Source organism: Rana temporaria, chromosome 12 (genome assembly GCF_905171775.1).
Source record: "Rana temporaria chromosome 12, aRanTem1.1, whole genome shotgun sequence".
Taxonomy (NCBI): Eukaryota; Metazoa; Chordata; class Amphibia; order Anura; family Ranidae; genus Rana; species Rana temporaria.
This window is the reverse complement of record NC_053500.1, coordinates 15,039,673-15,055,342: the sequence shown is the minus strand read 5'-3', so window position 1 is coordinate 15,055,342 and position 15,670 is coordinate 15,039,673. Positions and strand designations below refer to the sequence as shown.

At 45.9% G+C, this 15,670-nt stretch overlaps 1 protein-coding gene across 1 annotated transcript in view; it reads right to left on the bottom strand.

Moving 5' to 3' along the window:
- TCEA2 (transcription elongation factor A2) overlaps window positions 1-15,670 on the bottom strand; it is a 135,929-nt gene that overhangs the window by 103,623 nt on the left and 16,636 nt on the right. Inside the window, exon 3 of the mRNA XM_040329718.1 lies at window positions 10,446-10,637. Coding sequence (XP_040185652.1) covers window positions 10,446-10,637 — 192 coding nt within the window. The remainder of the gene's footprint in view (window positions 1-10,445; window positions 10,638-15,670) is intronic.

The window sequence follows — 15,670 nt, the reverse complement described above, 5'->3', positions numbered from 1 at the left end:
GCTCTCTAGTGAATGGATAGGCTGCATTCTCAGTGATGTCACCGCTCTCTAGTGAATGGATAGGCTGCATTCTCAGTGATGTCACCAGTCTCTAGTGAATGGATAGGCTGCATTCTCAGTGATGTCACCGCTCTCTAGTGAATGGATAGGCTGCATTCTCAGTGATGTCACCGGTCTCTAGTGAATGGATAGGCTGCATTCTCAGTGATGTCACCGGTCTCTAGTGAATGGATAGGCTGCATTCTCAGTGATGTCACTGCTCTCTAGTGAATGGATAGGCTGCATTCTCAGTGATGTCACCGGTCTCTAGTGAATGGATAGGCTGTATTCTCAGTGATGTCACTGGTCTCTAGTGAATGGATAGGCTGTATTCTCAGTGATGTCACCGGTCTCTAGTGAATGGATAGGCTGCATTCTCAGTGATGTCACCGGTCTCTAGTGAATGGATAGGCTGCATTCTCAGTGATGTCACCGGTCTCTAGTGAATGGATAGGCTGTATTCTCAGTGATGTCACCGGTTTCTAGTGAATGGATAGGCTGTATTCTCAGTGATGTCACCGGTTTCTAGTGAATGGATAGGCTGTATTCTCAGTGATGTCACCGGTTTCTAGTGAATGGATAGGCTGCATTCTCAGTGATGTCACCGGTCTCTAGTGAATGGATAGGCTGTATTCTCAGTGATGTCACCGGTCTCTAGTGAATTGATAGGCTGCATTCTCAGTGATGTCACCGGTCTCTAGTGAATGGATAGGCTGTATTCTCAGTGATGTCACCGGTTTCTAGTGAATGGATAGGCTGTATTCTCAGTGATGTCACCGGTTTCTAGTGAATGGATAGGCTGCATTCTCAGTGATGTCACTTTTCTCTAGTGAATGGATAATCTTCATTCTCAGTGATGTCACCGGTTTCTAGAGAATTGATAGGCTGCATTCTCAGTGATGTCACCGGTTTCTAGTGAATGGATAGGCTGTATTCTCAGTGATGTCACCGGTCTCTAGTGAATGGATAGGCTGTATTCTCAGTGATGTCACCGGTCTCTAGTGAATGGATAGGCTGCGTTCTCAGTGATGTCACTGGTCTCTAGTGAATTAATAGGCTGTATTCTCAGTGATGTCACTGCTCTCTAGTGAATGGATAGGCTGCATTCTCAGTGATGTCACTGGTCTCTAGTGAATTAATAGGCTGTATTCTCAGTGATGTCACTGCTCTCTAGTGAATGGATAGGCTGCATTCTCAGTGATGTCACCGGTCTCTAGTGAATGGATAGGCTGTATTCTCAGTGATGTCACCGGTCTCTAGTGAATTGATAGGCTGCATTCTCAGTGATGTCACCGCTCTCTAGTGAATAGATAGGCTGCATTCTCAGTGATGTCACCGCTCTCTAGTGAATGGATAGGCTGTATTCTCAGTGATGTCACCGCTCTCTAGTGAATGGATAGGCTGTATTCTCAGTGATGTCACTGCTCTCTAGTGAATGGATAGGCTGTATTCTCAGTGATGTCACTGGTCTCTAGTGAATGGATAGGCTGCATTCTCAGTGATGTCACCGGTCTCTAGTGAATGGATAGGCTGTATTCTCAGTGATGTCACTGCTCTCTAGTGAATGGATAGGCTGCATTCTCAGTGATGTGACTGCTCTCTAGTGAATGGATAGGCTCTATTCTCAGTGATGTCACTGCTCTCTAGTGAATGGATAGGCTGCATTCTCAGTGATGTCACCGCTCTCTAGTGAATTGATAGGCTGCATTCTCAGTGATGTCACTGATCTCTAGTGAATGGATAGGCTGCATTCCCGGTTATGTCACCGGACTATAGTGAATGAAAAGTCTGATTCTTCGGTGTCACTGCCAGTCTCGCATAAAACGAAATGCTGAACACAAAATGTGTTTCTCGATTTTGTTGGAGACAGGTGCTCTTTCAGAAAAAAAAAATCTTGGCACCGCTACGCATAAATGAATCTTTCATACTGAATTATGAGACAGACATACATAAAAATTTAGACAAGGAATAACTGACACATAATGTACCATTGCCCAGGCCTGTTATCACAGAAACATGATTCAAATTTCACTTATCCACCTTGTCTCGGCCATGTCACCTGTTTTCACCCAGTTTCCTTGTGCTTCTTATCACTGCGGCCCCTCTGCTTCCTCTGCTGAGTCCCGGCGCAGCTGCCCAGACAAACAGTCAATCTTGGCAACACCCGTGTATAATGAACGTCAGGGAGGAGGGGGTAAAGAGTACTGACTGATAGAAGGCCTGAATCCCAGCAACAGACAGTTGCCAAAATGGCTGCCATGACAGTTTACATCACTCCTTCCATTTTTAAATGTAGGGGAGACCTCTGCACACCTGGATAGGAGGGGCAGCAGCATATAAACGAACCAATCCCCTCCATGTTCCTTCAGCAGCCGCTGAAAGCCTGCTTCTCCTCCTCACCTGCAGGTATTCAGCGGCCGCAGGAGGAAAATGGATGGGATTGGTTCTTCTATATGCCACCCCCGATGCTCCTCCTATCCAGGTTCTGCTGCACCCAGGACCCTGTGTGCTCTCCCGTGCCCCCCCTCGCCACCAGCAGTGCTGACAGGTTCCCCCCTCCACTCTCCCACCCACTGCTGCAGGGGGATGTGTCAGGATAGAGAATGGGGCGGTAAATATGTCGTTTACCGGCCCCTTCCATTTTTAGATGGACCGAGTCAGTGGTTGGTAGCGATCACTGATTCTGTCCATTCATAACTGAAACATAACAAACTGTGTTTACAATGCTTCAGTTTGTGAATGAACGGGAAGCTCTGTACAGAGCTTTTCCTGTTCATTCATTCTGTGCATCTGAGGCCCCGTACACACGACCAAGTTTCTCGGCAGAATTCAGCCAGAAACTCGGTCGGAGCTGGATTCTGCCGAGAAACTCGGTCGTGTGTACACTTTTCAGCGAGGAAGCCGACGAGGAACTCGTCGGGCCGAAAAGAGAACATGTTCTCTATTTCCTCGTTGTTCAATGAGGAAAGTCGGCCCGGCGAGCTCCTCGGCAGCTTCCACACTGAACTCGACGAGGAACTCGATGTGTTTGGCACGTCGAGTTCCTCGGACGTGTGTACAGGGGGCTCAGGCCTATATCTCCTTTCTCTGTCTCAAAGGTGAAACATTTGTTTAGACCCTTGATATTTCACCAAAGCCTCCCAACGGGGCTACAAAAACAATTGTAAAAAATAACAAGAAATAATAAAAATAGAATTGTAAAAAAAAAATAAAAAAGACATAAAATGGTAAAAATAAAATTGTAAAGAAAATTGTAAAAAATAAAAAGACATACAATGGTAAAAAATAATAAACAAATAAAATTAAAGCGGAGGTCCACCCAAAAAAATTTAAATATTAAAAGCCAGCAGCTACAAATACTGCAGCTGCTGGCTTTTAATAAATGGACACTTACCTGTCCAGGGTGCCCGCGATGTCGGCAGTCGAAGCCGATCAATCGCTCGTCTCTCGGCTGCCCCCACCACCATCTTCGGTGAGGGAATCAGGAAGTGAAGCGCTGCGGCTTCACTTCCCGATTCCCTACTGCGCATGCGCGAGTCACACTGCACGTCCTAACTGGTCCCCGCTGTTTTCTGGACCTGTGTTTCCCAGAAGACAGCGGGGGGACGGGAAGGGGCGTGTCCCCCGCAGGAGTCTATGCTGGAAGTGGGTGCAGATACCTGTATTATACAGGCATCTGCACCCCCCTCCCCCTGAAAGGTGCCAAATGTGACACCGGAGGGGGGGGGTGGGGGTTTCCGAAAAGCGGAGGTTTCATTTTTGGGTGGAACTCCGCTTTGAGTGAGTGAAAAACGTATATAGCGCTACACATGCGAACTGAATCGCCTCTGGGCGCTTGTTTGACCACTTCTCCCTTGAGCTCAGAAGAGGTGGGGTTTGATCTTTCTCCTAAAGGCCAAGTGGTTCTCCTCCAACCGAATGGAGGTTGGCAAAGTGTTCCAAAAAACAACTACTGACACCAGTGAAAGAACTACCAGGGTCCCAAAGGTTGAACTTGCAACCGGGCCCTGGCATTCCGCCACTATGCAGGGCAGCACATGTTTAAGGGTCCCGCTGCGGGACCATAATAAAGGGTCCTGCAGCAGGAGTAAAGAACCGCAGCATAAGAGGGAATCCGGGGGTCTGGGGGCCATTCGTGTTTTTTTGCACCAGGTCCATGAAGGTTCTTGTTATGTCTTTGGGTATTCACCCTTCTCCACTCTATCTAAAACTAAGAAAAACGCTTTGGCTGAGCATTCCCTTTAACATGGCCCTTGCCCTGCCAGGTGGCTTGGTATTTTTATCTGTTTTTGCTGTGAGAAACCTAAATCCCCTGCATGGGCAACCAATGTGTTGAGCCTTTCATTTTTCCTAAAATACAGTTCGGCCTGGCACAACTCATTAAAAATACTACCACTGGGCTTAAGCAACCCCCCATATGATAAGGTGCAAAGTGCTCCTGTGTCATCTGATGAGGCATCCCATGACTTAGGGGGGGGGGGGGGGGGGAAGCAGCAAATGATGTCATCTCGATGAGGTACAAGGACAGCAGCCATGATATGGGACACGTAAGGCGTTACAAGTTTCCATTTTGCCGAAAAACCACAAAATGCTGAAGCGTCAGGGGCTCGTCGTCCCGAGCGCCTCTGTCCGTGGAAAGGGTTAAGCGCCATTACGTTATCCCAGGTCCACACAATATGCCCCCAGCTCCATGTGTTAATGTACGGGAATCAGGACAAACAGGAAGCTCTCAGCTCTGCTCTGAGTCGGGAAGTTGGAGATGGGAGCGAGAGGTCCGGAGAGGCGGAAGCTGGCAGGAAATTCTCTGGGCTTATCTCAGCTCCGCAGGCCTTGCCGGCCCTCCACAACAACATACACAGCTGGAGACCTTCCCAGCGGCATCAAGCCATTCGGGTCGGGGAAGTTGGGGGGGGGGGGGGGGGGGAATATTGGTGGGATTGGGGGATGGGGCAGCTAGAAGAGGCTGAAAAAAATTGGGGTCATCTCTGTTTTGAAAAAAAGAGTTCTAAAATGGAAACGGCATCTTTCAGGTTCCTGGACTGGGCCTGGATTTGTACACCACAGACTATTTAAAGCTGAACTCTAGACAAACAGCTAAAAATACAGATAAAATACATATAAGGCAGCAGTGTTTGTATTTGTGTCCATCCAGCCCTGAGATTTACACAGCTGTGCCATGCAGTACATTTATTTCTCTGCTGCGGTTAAAGGGACACTAAAGTTTTTTTTAAAATAACAAACATGTTACAGGGAGTGCAGAATTATTAGGCAAGTTGTATTTTTGAGGATTAATTTTATTATTGAACAACAACCATGTTCTCAATGAACCCAAAAAACTCATTAATATCAAAGCTGAATATTTTTGGAAGTAGTTTTTAGTTTGTTTTTAGTTTTAGCTATTTTAGGGGGATATCTGTGTGTGCAGGTGACTATTACTGTGCATAATTATTAGGCAACTTAACAAAAAAAAAATATATACCCATTTCAATTATTTATTTTTACCAGTGAAACCAATATAACATCTCAACATTCACAAATATACATTTCTGACATTCAAAAACAAAACAAAAACAAATCAGTGACCAATATAGCCACCTTTCTTTGCAAGGACACTCAAAAGCCTGCCATTCATGGATTCTGTCAGTGTTTTGATCTGTTCACCATCAACATTGCGTGCAGCAGCAACCACAGCCTCCCAGACACTGTTCAGAGAGGTGTACTGTTTTCCCTCCTTGTAAATCTCACATTTGATGATGGACCACAGGTTCTCAATGGGGTTCAGATCAGGTGAACAAGGAGGCCATGTCATTAGTTTTTCTTCTTTTATACCCTTTCTTGCCAGCCACGCTGTGGAGTACTTGGACGTGTGTGATGGAGCATTGTCCTACATGAAAATCATGTTTTTCTTGAAGGATGCAGACTTCTTCCTGTACCACTGCTTGAAGAAGGTGTCTTCCAGAAACTGGCAGTAGGACTGGGAGTTGAGCTTGACTCCATCCTCAACCCGAAAAGGCCCCACAAGCTCATCTTTGATGATACCAGCCCAAACCAGTACTCCACCTCCACCTTGCTGGCGTCTGAGTCGGACTGGAGCTCTCTGCCCTTTACCAATCCAGCCACGGGCCCATCCATCTGGCCCATCAAGACTCACTCTCATTTCATCAGTCCATAAAACCTTAGAAAAATCAGTCTTGAGATATTTCTTGGCCCAGTCTTGACGTTTCAGCTTGTGTGTCTTGTTCAGTGGTGGTCGTCTTTCAGCCTTTCTTACCTTGGCCATGTCTCTGAGTATTGCACACCTTGTGCTTTTGGGCACTCCAGTGATGTTGCAGCTCTGAAATATGGCCAAACTGGTGGCAAGTGGCATCTTGGCAGCTGCACACTTGACTTTTCTCAGTTCATGGGCAGTTATTTTGCGCCTTGGTTTTTCCACACGCTTCTTGCGACCCTGTTGACTATTTTGAATGAAACGCTTGATTGTTTGATGATCACGCTTCAGAAGCTTTGCAATTTTAAGAGTGCTGCATCCCTCTGCAAGATATCTCACTATTTTTGACTTTTCTGAGCCTGTCAAGTCCTTCTTTTGACCCATTTTGCCAAAGAAAAGGAAGTTGACTAATAATTATGCACACCTGATATAGGGTGTTGATGTCATTAGACCACACACCTTCTCATTACAGAGATGCACATCACCTAATATGCTTAATTGGTAGTAGGCTTTCGAGCCTATACAGCTTGGAGTAAGACAACATGCATAAAGAGGATGATGTGGTCAAAATACTCATTTGCCTAATAATTCTGCACTCCCTGTATACTAACCTCCACTGTGCAGCTCGTTTTGCACAGAGTGGACCCGATCTTGGTCTTCTGGGGTCCCTGGGCAGCTGTCTCGGCTCCTCCCCACAAGAACTAACCCCCTTCATGGGACCTCTTCCCCACGGGGGTTAATTTTTGCGGGCGCGCTCCCATGATACAGCCGGCGGCTATAGTGCACCCCTGAACTCTGCACTCTGTACAAAGCACACATTAAAACCCTGCACTTTGTACATAGCGTACTACTAAACACTGCACTCTGTACATAGCGTACCCCTGAACTCTGCACTCTGTACATCGTGCACCCCTGAACTCTGCACTCTGTACATAGTGCACCCCTGAACTCTGCACTCTGTACATAGTGCACCCCTGAACTCTGCACTCTGTACATAGTGCACCCCTGAACTCTGCACTCTGTACACAGCGCACCCCTGAACTCTGTGCAGAAGGAGCCGGGTCAATTGTCTCTCTCCTACCTGGCCCAGCTCTAGTACCTTTCTGTGTAGACAACTCTGCCTTGCCTTGCAGGCAGATCATTCTCTTTTTCAGTTTTTGGAGATCTGTCCCCACCATGAGTAGATGCAGGGATCTATTAGTTCAGGGAGCCGCTGAGAGCAAAGTTGTAAAGACAGAAGACTTTTGTGTTTACAAGTGACAATAGGGAACAGAAGTGGAGGGTGAGAGCCGGAGGTGGCAGAACGGAATGCCACCACGTTCCAGCTGCAAAACCGCATGCAGGGGCCACCTGACAAGGCCTGGTAGGTCGGATTCAGCCCTCTGGCCTTGTGTTTTATATACTCTATGTCATGTACTGTATATACTTACCTATTTTCATGCTCCCCGGTCACGTGATCTTCCTTGTGTCAGCCAGTGGCAGCTGCAGGGAAGAGTGCTCTGACAATGGCCAGTAAAGCCTGGATTGGTGATGTCATCCAAAGGCTTCTGTGGACTATCCATTGGGGGCTCCCGTCTCACCCCTGAAGTCGCACTGGCTGACACAGGGGAGTTGAATCATGTGACCAGCCTAAATATAGGTAAGTATATACATTGGCCCAGATTCACATACATTGGCGCATATTTATGCCGGCATAGCGTATCTAATATATATATGTCCATATATTCACCATCTCAGGCACCAAACGCTCAACACCATGAAAGTTATCCATTGGTGTTGTAACCTTTTCTTTCTTTTTTTTGCACATTCTAAGTTGTCCAGCAAAACTGACTACTTGATTGCAAGCTCTTGTTCCTTTCTTGCTTTTGCAATATAACATACACTACATTACCAAAAATATTGGGACACCTGCCTTTACACGCTCATGAGATTTAATGGCATCCCAGTCTTAATCCGGAGGGTTCAGTATTGAGTTGCCCCCCCCCCTTTGCAGCTATAACAGCTTCAACTCTTCTGGGAGGGCCGTCCACAAGGTTTAGGAGTGTCTATGGGAATGTTTGACCGTTTTTCCACAAGCGCATTTGTGAGGTCAGGCACTGATGTTGGACAAGAAGGCCTGGCTTGCAGCCTCCACTCTAATTCATCCCAAAGGTGTTCTATCGGGTTGAGGTCAGGACTCTGTACAGGCCAGTCAAGTTCTTCCACCCCAAACTCGCTCCTTTATGTCTTTATGGACCTTGCTTTGTGCACTGGTGTGCAGTCATGTTGGAACAGGAAGGGGCCGTCCCCAAACTCCTCCCACAAAGTTGGGAGCATGAAATTTCCCAAAATGTCTTGGTATGCTGACACCTTAAAGCGGCTGTATATTCCTTTTTTTTTATTTTCCCCTACAGGTAAGCCTATAATAACGCTTACCTTTATGTAAACCTACACGGTTTAGGAGATATTCACCCTGCATGAAGCTGCTGACGTCAGCGGTGCATGTGCAGTGAAGGTCCGGGAATTGTGCCGGACCTTGACGAAACTGAAGACATCATCGCGGCTCCAGCCACTTCACAGCTGTGAACCCGGAAGAAACGCAGGGGTGGAAAATAATAGCTCCCTCTGCGTTGAACGGGATGTGATGCGGGGACCTCTTTCTAAGGTAAGTATTTCATAATAAGCTAGTATGCATTTCATACTAGCTCATTATGCCTTTGCCTTTTTTTTCTGGGTATACAACTGCTTTTAGAGTTTCCTGGAACGAAGGGGCCAAGCCCCACCCCTGAAAAACAACCCCACACCATAATCCCCCTTCCACCAAATGATTTGGACCAGGGCACAAAGCAAGGTCCATAAAGACCTGGATGAGCGAGTTTGGGGTGGAGGAACTTGACTGGCCTCAACTCGATAGAACACCTTTGGGATGACTTAGAGCGGAGACTGTGAGCCAGGCCTTCTCGTTCAACATCAGTGCCTGACCTCACAAATGCTCATCTGGAAGAATGGTCAAACATTTCCATAGACACACTCCTAAACCTTGTGGACGGCCTTCCCAGAAGAGGTGAAGCTGTTATAGCTGCAAAGGGCGGGGCCAACTCAATATTGAACCCTACGGACTAAGACTGGGATGCCATTAACCACTTAATGCCCGCCGCATGACTATTTACGTCCGCAAAATGGCACGGACAGGCAGATGGGCGTATATATACGTCCCCGCCTTCTAGCGGGTCGGGGGTCCGCTGCTGAGTGATTCCGGGACGACGGCGCGGCTATTTGTTTATAGCCGCTCCGTCGCGATCGCTCCCTGGAGCTGAAGAACGGGGAGAGCCGTATGTAAACACGGCTTCCCCGTGCTTCACTGTGGCGGCTGCATCGATCAAGTGATCCCTTTTATAGGGAGACTCGATCGATGACGTCAGTCCTACAGCCACACCCCCCTACAGTTGTAAACACACACTAGGTGAACCCTAACTCCTTCAGCGCCCCCTGTGGTTAACTCCCAAACTGCAACTGTCATTTTCACAATAAACAATGCAATTTAAATGCATTTTTTGCTGTGAAAATTACAATGGTCCCAAAAATGTGTCAAAATTGTCCGAAGTGTCCGCCATAATGTCGCAGTCACGAAAAAAATCGCTGATCACCGCCATTAGTAGTAAAAAAAAAAATAATTAATAAAAATGCAAAAAACTATCCCCTATTTTGTAAACGCTATAAATTTTGCGCAAACCAATCGATAAACACTTATTGCGATTTTTTTTTACCAAAAATAGGTAGAAGAATACGTATCGGCCTAAACTGAGGAAAAAAAATGTTTTTAGATATGTTTTTGGGGATATTTATTATTGCAAAAAGTAAAAAATATTGCATTTTTTTCAAAATTGTCGCTCTATTTTTGTTTATAGCGCAAAAAAATAAAAACCGCAGAGGTGATCAAATACCACCAAAAGAAAGCTCTATTTGTGGGAAAAAAAGGACGACAATTTTGTTTGGGAGCCACGTCGCACGACCGCGCAATTGTCTGTTAAAGCGACGCAGTGCCGAATCGCAAAACCTGGCCTGGGCATTTAGCAACAAAATGGTCCGGGGCTTAAGTGATTAAGGTTCATGTGTGTGTAAAGGCAGGCGTCCCAATACTTTTGATAATATAGGGTATTATAGATGAAGTGAATTTCAGTTAACCCTTATTGGGCATTGCTGCTTTCCAGGAACTCACCAGAAGTCTTTTCTTTGGCCATAGTCTCTCCTGTCTGACGTCTCTTGTGTTTTGTACATCTGGTGTTGTACTCGCCCACCCATCCCAAGCTTGTGAATAGGCTCGATGGCCCTTTAGCTTTCCTCCAGGTGCAGCCTCCATAGTGAACAGGTGTCCAGGCAATAATTCAGGAGCCGTGTTTTGTTCTCCTTCCTGTTGATGAAGTAACAGGTTATTCTGGAGCACAATAGGGAGAGGTAGAAGGGATAACAACAGCCCCCCCCCCTCCCCCCTCCACCTCCTGTTTTGTTGTCCTCCTTCCCCTCTACGACATCCTGACCCTTCTTGAAAAGCCTTAGAAGTTGGAGTGACATCATCCCTTGGGTTCAGCTGATAATAATGTCATAGAGAGTATGTAGTAGTGAACAGGCACAGTAGATGTGTTAAAAAATATATATATTTTAACAGAATACAACGCAAGTACAAAAGGTTGACCATTGCAAGTACTATTCATAATACAGTTGCAGAAAAATATGAGAATTTCACAGTATGAAAGAACGAGCGACACCAATGAAAATGGTTGGATATACAGAAATACAGTATATGGTTTTCAATAGAAATAATCCAAGCCATTTTTTTATTGCTGTTCCAGCTAGACAGATTTAGGCCCAGATTCTCAAAGGGCTTACGACGGCGCAACGCAATGTACGCCATCTTAAGTCCTAATCCGAGCCGTCGTATCTATGCGCCTGATTCTTAGAATCAGTTACGCATAGATATCCATTAGATCCGACAGGCGTAAGGCTCTTACGCTGTCGGATCTTAAATGCATTTTTTTTTTCGCCGCTAGGTGTCGCCTCCGTCGTTTTCCCCGTCGGGTATGCAAATTAGCAAAATACGCAAATTCCCGAACGTACGCGCGGTCGACGCAGTGAAGTTACGACGTTTACGTTAGATTTGCGACGCGTAAAGTTGCCCCTGCGTTATGAGGGGCAACCAGTATGGCCGTCGTTACGTCGAAATTGAAAAATTTACGTTGATTGCGTAAGTCGTCCGTGAATGGGGCTGGACGCCATTTACGTTAACGTCGACACCAATGACGTCCTTGCGACGTCATTTAGCGCAATGCACGTCGGGAAATTTTAGGGACACGCATGCGCATTACGTTGGGCGCGGGAACGCGCCAAATTTAAATGCTCCACGCCCCCTACCCGGCTCATTTGAATTAGGCGGGCTTGCGCCGGGGGATTTACGCTAAGCCGCCGCAACTTTACAGGCAAGTTCTTTGTGAATAAAGCACTTGCCTGTAAAACTTGCAGCGGCGCAACGTAAATGACATACGTTACGCCGCCGCAGTTTTACGCCCATCTACGAGAATCTGGGCCTTAGACTCTAATTATTGTTACAGGAAAATCTATTCACTCCAAAATCAAATGTTAAAAGCAATTTTTTTAACCACTTTAAAACCGCACGCCGTCATATGACGTCCAAAAAGGGGATCTGTTATCCCGGGTGGACGTCATATGACGTCCTGTACTTTGTGCGATGATATCTGAATGATGCCTGCACCTAGAGGCATCATTCAGATATCATTTTCTTCCGCTGGCGATCCTGCGCACCGTAAGAACGATCATAGCGGCTATTCCACATGGGGTGGGCGATGCAAGGGGGGGTGAGCGATTTTTCGCAGACAATGACTGGTGTTAGTGCTTCAATCATTCCGGCACCATGGTTGTTATGGTGTCAGGATGATTGAAATGCATTATTTCAATCATTACATTGTAATATAAAATGAAATAGTTCAACTCACCATAAAGAAGAATGGGTGGGAGCCCTAAGCGTGTGACTTGCCACCGTCGCTTGTCACCAGATGGGAATTTCACTTGCCACACTGCCTGCCTCCAGATGTGGATGTCACTTGCCACGCTGCCTGCCACCAGATGGGAATGTCACTTGCCACGCTGCCTGCCACCAGATGGGAATGTCACTTGCCACACTGCCTGCCTCCAGATGTGGATGTCACTTGCCACGCTGCCTGCCACCAGATGGGGATGTCACTTGCCACGCTGCCTGCCACCAGATGGGGATGTCACTTGCCACGCTGCCTGCCACCAGATGGGGTTGTCACTTGCCACGCTGCCTGCCACCAGATGGGGATGTCACTTGCCATGCTGTTGTAGTGTTGTAAGTGACCGCGTTCTTGACGTTCGGAATTTCCCACAACATTCGTGTGACCGTGTGTATGCAAGACAAGTTTGAGCCAACATTCCGTCAGAAAAAAATCCACGGTTTTGTTGTCAGAATAAAAGAACAAAAGTGTGATCACTGGTGGTAAACACAAGTAATGAATATACAAAAAATATATATATAAATATCATTTACGTGAGAGCCTGGAGAGCTCGTAATGCTGGGTGAATAGTTGAAACACAACAATGCATAAATAAAAAATAGTCCACGTGAGAGCCTGGAGAGCTCGCAATACTGGGTGAATAGTTGAAACACAACAATGCATCAAAAAAATTCACAGTCCATCAAAATCGTGACAGGTGGCTGTAATAACGTGAAGTGCACATTTGCCTGAAGGGATCATCACAAAACATCAACTGGAAAGGTAAGTAAATGGATACTCTTACCGAAAGGTGTGGACTCCACTGTTAGTATTAACAGCAAGTCTAAAAGGCGCGGTGGACGTCTCAGCGGACCTGGATCTCTGCGTAGACAGCTCCTCCGTGCGGCGATGGTTGTATGAATCCGATGGGACGAATACCACCAATCACAGAAACCCGATGGATGCGAGTTCCAATGCAGATCATATGGAAAGCCCCAATGGATTTGTAGGGCATAGATGAACACAAAATGGAAGAAAAAAGTAAAAAGAGGTCAAATTAAACCATGACAGATTTTATTTTAATATAAAAAGTCATAAAAACACGTTGTGACAGGAAGTCAGGTAAATCTGTGGGTGTTGTCACAGACGGGACATACATTTCTGCCTTGTTTAGACAATACACAAATGGTTATTAGGCGTTGGCTGCAAACATAGCCAGAGAAAGGCTAAAGGCCGTTGAAAAACTTCAGCTGTTCAGAATGAGGCAATTAAGGCCTCTATAGGAAGTCCAGAGGATTACCACTAAATTGCTGCAGGCTGAGACTTTCTGAGTGAAGGAGAAGCAGTGTACTTAAAGTCTTCTGAGGAGGTGAGGAGAGGATTGATTTTACTGTGTGATAAAAATCAAAAGACTATTGTTTTGCTGCTGCATGACCAGCAGTGTCTGCCCAGCATTAGGCTGAGCCAGACTCCATAGATAGGTTCCTGTGTGGTGAAGGTAGACGCCCAAAGTGGCCAGGGTTTATTTTATGTTTGATTTTGTTTATGCCGTTTGGATGCTTGCACTTGTTTCCAGCAAGACGGACGAATAAACCAAAATCTTTATTTTCAACCGTCTTCGACTGCCAGTCTGTATAAATTCAGTGTGTAGTGAACCCATCCAGGGGGTCACACACCCCGCTACCGAGCTGATCCCCTACAACGTGCAAAGAGATAAAAGCAGTATGGGGTGCTGTAAAGCGGACCCGGCGTGTTTCGGCTTAGAGAGCCGTCAACAGGGGCATTGTTGTCGGAATGTCCGATCGTGTGTACGCGGCATTACTGACACTTTTTTGGGGACCAGTGACGACATACAGTACAGTGATCAGTGCTAAAAATATTATTATTATTATTATACAGGACTTATATAGTGCCAACAGTTTGCGCATCACTTAACAAAATGAAGGCAGACATTACAGTTACATTACAATTTGGTACAAGAGGATTCGCTAAAGCTTACAATCTAGGTTGGAGGGTCAATTGATGCAAAAGGTAATAGCCGTGGGGATGAGCTGATGAAAAAAGTAAAACAGTGTATTAGTTAGAAGCAGCAGGGCCAGTGCTACCACTAGGCAAACTAGGCAGCCGCCTAGGGCGCACTTCTGCGTCTGTAAACAGCAATTTTTAAGTCTTGTCACGGATTCTCAACTGGATTTAGGTCTGGACTTTGACTGGGCCATCCTAACACATGAATATACTTTGATGTAAACCATTCCATTGTAGCTCTGGCTGTATGTTTAGGGTCGTTGTCCTGCTGGAAGGTGAACCTCCACACCAATTTCAGGTCTTTTGCAGATTCTTACAGGTTTTCTTCTAAGATTGCCCTGTATTTGGCTCCATCCATCTTTCCATCAACTCTGACCAGCTTCCTGTCTCTGCTGAAGATAAGCATCCACACAGAATGATACTGCCACCACCATGTTTCACGGTGGGGATGGTATGTTCAGGGTGATGTGCCGTGTTAGTTTTCCACCACACATAGCATTTTGCTTTTAGGCCAAAAAGTTACATTTTGGTCTCATCTGAACAGAGCACCTTCTTCCCCATGTTTGCTGTGTCCCCCACATGGCTTCTCACAAACTGCAAACGGAACTTCTTATGGCTTTCTTCTTGCCACTCTTCCATAAAGGGCAGATTTGTGGAGAGACGACTAATAGTTGTCCTGTGGACAGATTCTCCCACCTGAGCTGTGGATCTCTGCAGCTCCTCCGGAGTTACCATGGGCCTCTTGGCTGCTTCTCTGATGGATTGAACAGAGCTCCGTGAGATGTTCAAAGGTTGGGATATTTTTTTATAACCTAACCCTGCTTTAAACTTCTACACAACTTCATCCCTGACCTGTCTGGTGTGTTCCTTGGCCTTCATGATGCTGTTTGTTGACTAAGGTTAATTCAGTACAGGAAAGGAGACGGTACAACTGTAAAAGAAGGAAGGTAAGGCTGGAGCTCAATATAAACACAGTAAAATCTAATCTTGCACAATATCTAAAAGCAGACAGGCAACCCACATGCTGATAAACCAGTTTGTTATGTAAAAAAAATTGTATAGAAACAATAAAAAAAATCTATAATAGAAAGGAGGGGGGGGGGGGTGTCACAAGATGTCATGATGGGAAAGATTAGAATGCAGGTATGCATCTTTACTGTGCTTTTCATGGAAACCGTTTGACTCAATAATATTATATGATTGTTATTCCTGCTGATTCATCTACAACCTTATGGAACAAACATTATAAAACACTCTAAACCCTCACCACTCTATTCAAAAATATAGCACGATCCTAGATAGGATGCTAATTTATAGGAACATTTTGTTGTTTTGACTGGGTGGTAGTCAGCCCAGTTTTGATTTGTATAGTTGTGCACTTGGTTTCTCCCTA